The 12,053-nt window shown below is 39.8% G+C and overlaps 1 protein-coding gene across 3 annotated transcripts; it reads left to right on the forward strand.

The window, feature by feature from the left end:
• Positions 1 to 3,424: 3,424 nt before the first annotated feature.
• On the forward strand, positions 3,425 to 11,041 carry LOC134800008 (golgin subfamily A member 6-like protein 25). Of its 3 annotated transcripts, none has more exons than XM_063772444.1 (10): positions 3,425 to 3,811; positions 4,966 to 5,180; positions 5,537 to 5,647; positions 5,974 to 6,156; positions 7,289 to 7,433; positions 8,484 to 8,771; positions 8,936 to 9,097; positions 9,704 to 9,772; positions 10,088 to 10,210; positions 10,807 to 11,040. In XM_063772444.1, the coding sequence occupies exons 2-10, from the start codon at positions 4,969 to 4,971 to the stop codon at positions 10,996 to 10,998; spliced, it is 1,485 nt and encodes a 494-aa protein (XP_063628514.1). In that variant the 5' UTR covers positions 3,425 to 3,811; positions 4,966 to 4,968; the 3' UTR covers positions 10,999 to 11,040. The 3 variants fall into 3 exon arrangements, with proteins under 3 accessions (XP_063628514.1, XP_063628515.1, XP_063628513.1); XM_063772443.1 differs by having other exon boundaries at positions 3,426 to 3,673; XM_063772445.1 differs by lacking the exon at positions 10,088 to 10,210 and having other exon boundaries at positions 3,425 to 3,673; positions 9,704 to 9,895; positions 10,807 to 11,041.
• The last annotated feature ends 1,012 nt before the right edge of the window (positions 11,042 to 12,053 follow it).

Raw genomic sequence — 12,053 nt, forward strand, 5'->3', positions numbered from 1 at the left:
ACGTGATTTTTGACCGAAGTTAAGCAACTTGGATGGGTGACCGTTTTTTTTTTGCCGTTTTTACATTATGGTACGGAACCCTTCGTGCGCGAGTCCGACTCGCACTTGCCCGGTTTTTTACCCTTTGGGTACGGAACCCTAAAAAGGTACGGCTGTACCATCGTCGACACGACATTAACGAATCCTGAACCTTAATGCAACGGAATAAGGTCTATCATCAGTAAGTATCTTAAGCGTAGTTCACTAGTCAACAATAAGCATAAATAGTAACGGATAGAAATAGAACAAAGTGTCCGACCGGATGCTACCGAAAATGCAGTTTCGGCGCGGCCAAAGGTTTGGCAGTTTTTTGCATTGACGTAGAAGATATCTAGGGACTGGTTTTACGGGCAATAATAATGAGGCATGACAGGGGCCAGTACAGCGGTGTGACACCGGTACAACGCGATTGGTTGATGAGTTCGCATTAGGCGCGCTATTGGTCGCAACTAGTTGCGTTAGACTACACGATTGGCTAGAATTCGTGAGTAACACCGCTGAACTAGTACCATTTTTAGTGCCCGTAACGCCCGTCCTTAGATATTATACATCAATAGTTTTTTGGCTGAAATCGAACCTTTCCATGATTTTTATGCCGAACCGAAACCTGTGGCCGAAACCGAACCCGATACTTCGGCTGGACACTAAGAACAATGCATTAAAAGTGTCTGCCATCCTCCAGTAGTACCACACCATACCATTATACAGAGTACCACATGTACCACAAAAGGAAAAAAACGGAACACTTCCTAGGATCACCCCACCCGTGTCATCAGTACGTCTGTCCATCTGTCACAGCGAATTTGTCCCGAAACTAATAGCCCAATATCAACCTTCGTGATTTCCAACAAGGTTCACGTGGCGTTCAAAAGGTTACGATATAAAAAACCGGCCAAGTGCGAGTCGGACTCGCGTTCCAAGGGTTCCGTACATTAAGTCCGACTCACGCTTGACTGCACATTTCTAATAGGTTTTCCTGTCATCTATAGGTAAAGAACTATTATGTGTATTTTTTTCAAAATTTTTGACCCATTTTAGTTACGGAGATAAAGGGGGGAATGGTCATTTTTTGGCTATTTTCTTAAATAACTTCTAACCTATGTATTTTAAAATTATAAAAATATGTATTTGAAATTGTCAAAATGAGCTCTTTCATTTGATATATAACACGATATAGTTTGAAAACCTTCATTTTATAACTTTCTCATTTACCCCCCAAAAGTGGCCCCCATGTTTAAAATTCATTTCTTTACGTTACATGTACATCTTTGTACATCATTTACATATTTGTACATTTAGATTACAATAGATTAAACATACAAATTATAAATTAAAATAAACCTAAGAATGAGTAAAACGAACTTAACAAATAAAATATTGCCCCCCACTCTGATTGTCTCCCGGATCAAATGTGCCAAAAATACTGGCGGCATTACCCCGCTGAATGGCCATATTTGTACCAAATTTCAACTTAATTGGTCCAGTAGTTTCCGAGAGCCGAGCCGAGAGTGCCCTAAATATGAATATGAATATGAGAAAATAGGCTGTGACAGACGGACAGAGAGACAGACGCACGAGTAATCCTATAAGGGTTCCGTTTATTCCTTTTGAGGTACGGAACCCTAAAAATATGGAATATTTAAGAAAACAGGCGAAAATTTACCGATCTGCTAATATTGATGACTGTACCTGCTTGTAGAGTCGTATGGTAGAGTGCTTAGAGTAATCACAGAATAACTGGGCCAACCGGTCAGTCGACAACACAGCATTAAATTACGGAATTAAGTAGCCCGTTGGACCCTGCGGCGGGGGGCGGTCTTTTAGATTACCCTACCTGGACATGGGACGCTACACTAGAGCTCTACCCGGGTTACTGACTTTCGAAAAATAATTTGTAAATTTTAATAAAAAATCTTCCGTGGGACACATGTTAAGTATTTGTTAAATATACCGGGTCACTCACGTTTATAAATACAGGGTGGCTAAAAAAGAAGTGTATTCCCGTTGCCAGGGAGGTTTTGGGATTATACTGAGCAACTTTTACTATGGGACAAACCTCGAGATCGCGAAAAAAAATTGGGCTGTTCATTTTGGCTGGTCTATTTTCTATGGGAGGGTAAATTTTTTTTTCGCGATTTCAGGGTTGGTTCCATATTAAAAGTTGCTCAGTATAATCCCAAAAACTCCCTGGCAACGGGAATACACTTATTTTTTAGTCAACCTGTATAAAGTCGATGATTGCTCGACATGTTTCGCTCCGTAACGAGGAGCATTTTCACAGAGCGCACGCGTCGGTTTATAACCATAAACGTGAGTGACCTGGTTTAATATATTATTGCTTACCTTATGGACAGCCAGACGATATTTGCTGGAAATTGGTTTCAGTGATAAGACGATGTGTAATTCTCTCGTGAGCTCGTGACGGCTTCGATAGAATCTTGGGTCATGAAAATTGTCATTGTATGACCAGTGGCCTATTTTATAAAGCTACAAATTACAATTTACAAGCGGAAGTCTCGTTCTAATACATAGGGTTAAAAAGAGACTTCCGATTGTAAATTGTAACTTGTAGCTTTATAAAATAGGCCACAGAGCGTTTTACATAATATTTCGTACTCTCCTTTCTCCAAACGAGTCCACCAAAGTGCCCAAAGTGTACGTCGCATGGTCGCGTCGGTAATAATTGAAGCGAAGGTTGAATTTAACTTTAATTTCCATTTTTAGTCAGGGCAAAAGGAAACTAAAATTAAACTTTTGGAATGATTAACATCAGTGACATTATGGCGACAGCCAAAGAGCATATAATCACTACACAGTGACAGCTGCATGAATATTTATGCGATCCGGAAATCTAGATTTCCGTGATAAATATTGTGATCCATCAATATACTAGACCAGCGAATCAAAATTTCCGCTCAATCAAAGTAATCAAACACGTTCACACGTTTTTTTGTCTTCAACACCAACGTAGTGATTATATGCTCTTTGGTCTTCAATATTTGAACGAAAACGGCTGCAGTGGGCTGACACAAGAAACACAACTATAGTTTGTCAAAGGACTGTCTCATTTCAAACATAGATAGAGAGAGAATCATACTATCTTTGTGTTACACTGGTGTTACACTAGTACTAGCACCCAAATGAAAAGGATGAGTATAGTTTTTATGTTCTTATTTACTGACAAATTTGGTTTGACCAACTATATGTTTAACTACAAACAAAAACGCCTCTTTGTTGCTAGGCAACTGTCACTTCGGCGTCCACAAGCTACTAGTTACTCACTAATGTTCTAGTAACGCTTCTATAACTTATCTGGTTATAAAATGCTGATAGATAAACAGACTCAATTACTTTAGTCATAAAGTCGTTTTTTATTTGCAATTATTTCTTCACTATTTTCATTTTTAAGTAGGACAAACGTCAAGTCAACGTCACTTGTTTTAAATCAAACTGACCGTCTGACCACAGTATTCAATTAAAGTTTATTTCATTTAGATTTACCGCACATCGGATGTCTCATGACCCAAATTGCGGGTCGCAATTACACCCACGACGTATAATCATGCGATTACAGTGACTTGACTCATTTGGTGGCCAAGCCATTTATTCATATCAGGAGTAAATTACCAAGGAGGTCAGTATATTGATCTCACAAAGGCCTTAAATGACTCATTTTGTTTGTAAAAGTGGAGTTACATTAAAGCCATTGCTTCTCAAGCAGTGATATTGTGAGGTGCCTTCAGCCTGCTGTGTTTTTGTTTTGAAGAAATATGTGAGTGCATTTTACAGATTATTTCTCTTTGTATTTTAAAAGTATTTCTCTGGTGTGATGTACTCTTTTCTTACTTTGAAAGTGGGTCTGTAGTTTGAATTTTGCCGATATTATGAGTGGTTTGTATAATATGAACAATAATCATAATCATAATGTGTTGTAAAGTAAATTTCTATCAATTTTGATGTTGTATATATATTATGTTGTATATAGCATAACTCAGTGGCAGATTTGCAGTCTTGGTCGCTCTAGGCACCTCAGTTACCTCATCAAATTGTAAGTTCTTTAGACTTGTTTTTCTAGAAACCTCTATGCTACCTAAGGGTATTCCGCCTATCCAATTTCTTTCTCCAATGTCATTGCGTCTCACTTTATCACTAAGCAAAATGTGAGATGCAACACACAACTACCTTGGCTTTCAGACGTAAGGTGTGACAATCCAAAAACTTGTTCTCAATATCCATGCCACAGTAGAGGTGAGACTTGCATCACACCACACAGCTGAGACTCATGAATTGAAATCAGTTTGTTACACATTTTTTTTTCTTATTTCTAAGTATATAAAATTTGTTTGCCTTCATTCCGTTTAGTAGTATATATTGTTAATTATATTTGACAATATTTGTATGTTAATTAATTAAAATTAAAATATAATTGTAAACCTTCACATGGAGCATTCCATGGGCTGTCCCGTACAAACGCATTTTTTTTCCTGTGTGGCGACTTTTTTTACGGCATTTGATTTGAGCAGGTGATTATTTTTCTGTGCATATTTTTGACCATTGTCTTAGAAAAGGAAATTCTTATACCCTGCCACGGATTCGAATCCTGGTAAGGGCATTTATTTGTGTGTTCATCACAAATATTTGTGCCTGAGTTATGGATGTTTTCTATGTAAGTATATAAGTATTTATATATATGTGTATGTTATATATATCGTCATCTAGTACCCACAATACAAGCCTTATTGAGTTTACCATGGGACTAGGTTGATCTGTGTAAAATTGTCCTATAATATTTATCTATTATTTATTATCTGCTCGATTTCGTGTATTTCGATTAATAATATCTCCACTACTAGGCTGCTAGGCTACACTGGTAAGTTATTATTATTATTTTATTTAAGGCTCATCAAGACTTTCATTACTTTCTAGACCATGTCTCGACCCCGGGCCTGGCAGCAACAGGCTCTAGCGGCGCAGCGACGTGACAACGAGCTTCGCCGCGCCGAGGAACTGCAGAAGGTGGCCAACTACTTCGAGAGCAACACCAACAGGTCCCGCCATCATGAGCAGTGGACTGCGGAGGGGTATTATGTGAAGGCTAAGAAGGAAGCGGAGCTGTTTAGCTCGAAGAAGCTTAGAGCTATGTAAGTGTTTATGACTTTATATTCATAGAAATGAATAATTGCATATTTTAGTCACATAAGAATTTAATTTAAGAAATTGTGAGAAGGAGAAAAGTTGTTAGGAACACAGAGAGCAAGTGTAGTGACCAGCCTTCAAAGAAAAGAAAACTTGATTGATAAATTTTACATATTTTATGTTTTGCTCAGTTGTATGAGACATGATAGTCAAAGTGTGTACCGAAGGAAATTTTAAGCACTTTTCAATACTTTTAAGTAAAAGTTGTTAATCTTGTTCTTCATATGTTTAGGTACTAAATATGTATAAAATTATATGATCTATGAATATTATTTTAAAACTACCTATATTTTTTTTTCAGACAACTTGAGGAAAGAAGAAAAAAATTGGAGCTGATGTTGTTTCAAGAAAACATGCAATTCCAACAAGAAATGAAGGCTTTGGCTGCAGAGCCCAAGCTTTATAAAAACGGGTAAATAATAACATTATCATTAATAAATTAATATTTGGAGACAATTTAACCTAGATCCACCTAGCACCAAACTAGAATGTTACTTCTATACTATCTTCATCAAGTGTATCGTCATGTTCTCAAAAATGTGTCATAAAAATTACAACAAAAAAGGGAAATCTTTTTTTTTTGTAGTAATGTTTTTGAGAACACACTTGTTGGTGTGTTCTATTCATACAACACAAAATGGTGTTGTGTGATCAGAACTTTTCAAAACAACATGTTATGACGTTTCTTTGAACACTTTTTAACCCTGAACTGTATTTGAATTAACTTTATTATTTAAGGTCATACCTAAACGACGTGCCAACATCGACCCTAAAGGAAATCAACCAGGGCATTATGGATAAGGAAGAACAATTGAGAAGACACGAGGCAGAACTCCGTTTACATCACGCGTGGCGTCTCCGGCAGCCGGAATTACGGGCTGCTACGGCGTATGTCGCCAATGGGAGGCTGAAATCTGCGTGGTATGTGGCAATGTTGATGATAAAAAAATAAGTTTTGTTTAATTAGTGGCAAGCAAGTCGTCTAATAGGAGGAGTAACTTATGTTACCGGCCTTTGAGAGCCCAAAAGGGCATCAGGGATAAAGAGGAGCAGTTGCGGAGACACGAGGCAGAACTCTGTTTACATTTGGCGTCTCCGGCAGCCGGAGTTACGGGCTGCTACGGCGTATGTCGCCAATGGGAGGCTGAAATCTGGGTGGTATGTGTCAATGTTGTTAATTGGTGGCAAGGAAGTCATCTAATGGGAGGAGTAACTTATGTTACCGGCCTTTGAGAGCCCTAAATCAACCAGGGCATCATGGATAAAGAGGAGCAGTTGAGGAGACACGACTAACGTGCTGCACGGCGTATGTCGCCAATGGGAGGCTGAAATCTGGGTGGTATGTGTCAATGTTGTTAATTAGTGGCAAGGAAGTCATCTAATGGGGAGTAACTTATGTTACCGGCCTTTGAGAGCCCTAAATCAACCAGGGCATCATGGATAAAGAGGAGCAGTTGAGGAGACACGAGTAACGTGCTGCTATACGGCGTATGTCGCCAATGGGAGGCTTAAATCTGCGTGGTATGTGTCAATGAATGAATGAGGCTATGGGGTTAAAAAAACAGCCTAAAACTAATAAGGTCGCCAAATCATGTTCGTTATCAAGTACTCAGTCTGATGCTATGATGTATTTTTAGTATTTTTACCACTATCATGGAAACATCACTCACAATGTTATTACAAGCACCATTGACGACCGGTCTGGCCTAGTGGGTAGTGACCCTGCCTGTGAAACCGATGGTCCTGGGTTCGAATCCCGGTATGGGCATTTATTTGTGTGATGGCACAGATATTTGTTCCTGAGTCATGGATGTTTTCTATGTACATATTTAAGTATTTGTATCTATTATATTTATCGTTGTCGTAGTAAGTTCTTGGGCCTAACGTGGGCCTTAGTCAATTTGTGTAAGAATGTCTTAAGAATATTTATTAAGAATGTTTAATATGTATTTTAAAAAAACCTGCCATTTTCACACAAGCGTATTAGAATTGTCAATATGGCTGCCTGACTTGAAAGAAATCCTTTACAATAAATTTCTCGTTTTGTTTTCAGGACACAACAAATTGTGGAGAAGGAGATAGCAAGAAAGAAGGAGGAAGAGGAGACTCTCAAGATACTTCAGGAAAGGGACGAGGCGTTGCGTAAGCAGATAGAGAAGGAAGAAGAGAGACTTAAAGAGAAAGAGATGCAAATGAGGGTAATGATAAGTAAAATTAATTAGGAATTTACGACGCGTCCACTTTCTTATTTATGTGTAGCGTGCACCGTAGGGTCATTGCGCTAGTTTTCGTTGTTTGATATGTTTTATTTTTATATATAATTTACATTATCGATTGTAATAAGGGGCTATTCATAAATTACGTCATTTCAAATTAGGGGGGGGGGGGGGTCTGGACATCGGATGATGGTAGCATGACGTAGGAGGAAACGGGGTCATTCGAAGCATGATTTTTGGATGATTTTAGAGGGGGTCAAAAATCGTCAAAAATCGATGACGTAATTTATGGACAGCCCCTAAGTCCAAAATTTTGCGGCAAGGTAGGATTTTATTCAACTTTACGAAGTGGGCGAACACTCAAGTTGCATGGTAACAATAACCGTACAGTCCAACAAGTAAGAGTAGAAATTAAATAACACAGGACGTGCTTATGCAGCAAAGTGAGATAGATGTACTATATGCAAGACCATTTGAATTTAAATGCAGCATAATATCGGACCTTGATAATTGAATTACAATAATATACTGATGATGGAGACAGAAGGTAGCTATATAAACAATAATAAACAACGTAATCGTATTGAGTGTAAGGGGCTGTCCATAAATTACGTCATCGATTTTTGACGATTTTCGACCCCCCCCCCCTAACATCATCCAAAAATCATGCTTTGAATGACCCCGTTTCCTCCTACGTCATGCTACCATCATCCGATGTCCAGACCCCCCCCCCCCCCTAATTTGAAATGACGTAATTTATGAATAGCCCCTAAGCTCGTTTGATTCGTCTTAATGAGTAGATAATTAGAAGGCATGTATCGAAAATGAAGTTGCTGACGTTTTAAGTGTCTTATTATAGTCTGGCAAACACAACTTGTCAGTCAGTAAGAACACTAAGAATCAGGAAAAATATACTCATCCCTTTCTTTTGGTTGCGTGCTACTAGCGTAAGACAAAGACAGTATGATTTTCTCTGCCTATGTTTAAAATGAGACAGTCCTGGCCCAAACTATAAAATGTTTTTTTTTTCAGGAGCTCCGCGGAAGCTTAGAAGGTCAAATCGCCGAGCTAAGCGAGAAAGAGACGATCGTCAAACGCCTACAAAAAGAGGAAGAGAGAGAACTCATGATACTCGACAAGCTCAAGTTCATATCGAGCGAGCGGGACAGAGAGCACGCGCGGCTGGTGGCAGAGAGGGACGCCACAATAGTGAATATGGGTCTGCATAAGTATAAGTTGAAGAAGAAGGTTATATCGGTGTTGCAGGAGATTGAGTTGGATTTGCAGATGGTTGAGAAGTTGCAGAAGGCTGTTTTGAAGGTAAATAACATATTTTACATCGTAGACAATGAAGTACTAATAGGTGAAATACTAAAGAAAAGCAAAATATATGTATAAACATACAACATAAAAACAGATAAGTTAGTCTATGAATAACACGTAAATTATACATAAAATAATTTTAGAAATATTTTTTTTTGCAGGAAATAGAATCCAACGAAGACAGAAGATCGAGCTACAAGCGCGTTCTAGACGCAGCACTTCTAGAGCTACACGAGTATCGCGAGCGAGAGCGACAGAGACAGAAGAATATCGACGCCATGTACGACGGCGAAGCGAGGCAGCTCAGCGAGAAACAAGACAAGGTGAGACAATACAGGAGTATCGTGAGAGCGACAGAGACAGAAGAACATCGACGCCATTACGACGGCGAGGCGAGGCAGCTCAGCGAGAAACAAGACAAGGTGAGACAATACAGGAGTATCGTGAGAGCGACAGAGACAGAAGAACATCGACGCCATGTACGACGGCGAAGCGAGGCAGCTCAGCGAGAAACAAGACAAGGTGAGACTATACAGGAGTATCGTGAGAGCGACAGAGACAGAAGAACATCGACGCCATGTACGACGGCGAGGCGAGGCAGCTCAGCGAAAAACAAGACAAGGTTAGTTTTAAAGGTTCTGTACCCAAAGGGTAAAAACGGGACCCTATTACCATAGAGAAAAAAATACATAGATTGCTCACTCCATACATCAGTTTTGGTACCAAAAAGACTATTATTTTCATAGTCGACATCTAACACCGAGTAGCGGAATACTGCTACTTGACAATAGATATAGCACCGATCGGAAAGTCTCAACAACATTAGACTTTCCGGTCGGTGCTACATTATTTATTCAGTTTTAAGTTATGTTTGCGAGGGCTACAGCTTACAGAGCCACTGGTAATATTATGTTACTTTTCTGTTACAGCTCTGGGCTAAAGAGCGCGAAGCCCGCGCTCTCCTCATGAACGATGTCCTCACTACCCTGAGGAGACAGGTGGAAGACAAGGTGGAAGCAAGCAGGATGCAGCAGCGAGCCAACGTGAAGGAGAGGGAACAGATCCTCGAGCAGATGGAGAGCTACCATCATGAGGTCAAGACCAGGGAGAGAGACGCTCAGGTAAGACCTTGAACGACACGCAACCCTGAGGAGACAGAAGAGAAGAAAGCGAGCAGGATGCAGCAGCGAACCAACGTGAAGGAGAGGCAACAGATCCTCGAGCAGATGTAGAGCTTCCACCACGAGGTCAAGAACAGGGAGAGAGACGCTCAGGTTAGCCCTTGAACGACACTCGCTACCCTTAGGAGACAGGTGGAAGAGAAGGTGGAAGCGAATAGGATGCAGCAACGAGCCAACGTGAAGGAGAGGGAACAGATCCTGGAGCAGATGGAGAGCTTCCACCACGAGGTCAAGACCAGGGAGAGAGACGCTCAGGTAAGGCCTTGAACGACACGCAACCCTGAGGAGACAGGTGGAAGCAAGCAGGATGCAGCAGGCAACGTGAAGGAGAGGGAACAGATCCTCGAGCAAATGGAGAGCTTCCACCCCGAGGTCAAGACCAGGGAGAGAGACGCTCTGGGATACGCTAGGATTTTTGGCTCAAGTGATGACTGAGTAACTTTTTAAGGTTCCGTACTGGTGTACGTGAAGGGTGGCTTTGGTGGTGGTCTTTTTAAAACTTTTACAAATCACATCAAAAAAACCATAAAACTGTTTGTAGATAATTTCAATGCCAATACCTTCCAATACAATAACTTCCATGGGACTTATAAAATACCTATTTTTTTTTAACGGTTCACGCACGGTAAATGTGGAGTGAGGGTAACAAAATTGCATTTTAACATAAGTACCTATTTAATACAATTATTGCCAAGTACGAGTCATTAATTACACTGAAATAAACGACTCTACCACTAAATAACAAAAAGTTCTACTAAATTAATGTAACTAATTACTGCAAGACACTCCATTCGAAAACTAGTACATTTTTGTTTTGAAAAAAAATGTAGCACAAGTACTTTTGTTCACAGCTAAAGAACGCAGCCTACTCAACGATATCAGCTCTCCAATCTCAACTCAAGGGTCTAAGCGTGCAGAAACAGAAACTAGAAGAAGCGGCAGAGAAGGAGGCAGAACTACGCGAAGCTAGCGCCAACGAGAGGAAACTCAGGACTGAGATAGCCAGGATTAACAGGGACAGGACTGAACAGGCCTGGGCGTAAGGTAGATAAATTAATTTAGATTGGTTAGAAATTAATTATAATTTAGATTGGTTAAACATAACCGCATAAGTACTGGATTTGATACTATAGTCTGTATCTTTAGGTATTTAAAAAGAAGTAAACAAATTATTTGTACATTTTCGGGTAGTTGCAAAATTTATTGGTTAACCTTCCAAATACAAAACCGCCTGGATCAGTCATTGAACGACCTGACTTTAACCTGCATTATTTGATCATGTAATGTTTTCATCTACCCTCAACTGGCTTAAAAAGCTATTTGAGGGTAGATTTTGTTTACTTTTATTTAAATACCTAAAGATACAGAGTATAGTTCGGGTGCAGTTATGTAGGTACTAAAGGCAAATTTAGGGTTGGTACTAGGGCATGCAGTACCGGTCCCGGTACCAAGAATTTCATTTCCCGGTTCTGGGCATGGCCGGAACCGGGATTCCCGGTTCTTCCCGGTTCTCAAGGCATCTATTGATTACTTTTAAGAAATTGTTTGTGTTAGCGTACAATCTTTATGAATGACTTATTTTCATATAAATAATTGCATAAGAATTAATAAATGACTTATTTTATTAAAAAAAAAAACACTTAATTGGCGTTCCAACCTATTTTACGAAATTAACCGGCACACTTTGCCTCCGCCTGGACCGAGCCACAACACGGCCGTAGCGTAGTCGATGCACTCAGCACTATGACGGCACGGACTGCCTGCACGAATGCCTACTTTACTAGGTTAGTTTGTCGGGTTATTTGGGTCCCCAGTTTCATAGCACCATTATTAAATGTTATTTAATGTCCCGAGCTAAAGTACTAAAACATTAATACTATTGATTTGGGAATAAATAGTTATATGATGAGAACCGGGAAGTACCGGTACCGGGTCTTCAGTACCGGTTCTTTTGACACTATAAAATTCCCGGGAATTCCCGGGAATATGAAAACCGGGAATTCCCGGGCGCATGCCCTAGTTGGTACGTGTTTTTGTCAACCCATATTTTTAATGAATTGCAACATTGATAAGGAATTTTGGTATTGACTTATGACCC

This window comes from Cydia splendana, chromosome 19 (assembly GCF_910591565.1).
Source record: "Cydia splendana chromosome 19, ilCydSple1.2, whole genome shotgun sequence".
NCBI lineage: Eukaryota > Metazoa > Arthropoda > Insecta > Lepidoptera > Tortricidae > Cydia > Cydia splendana.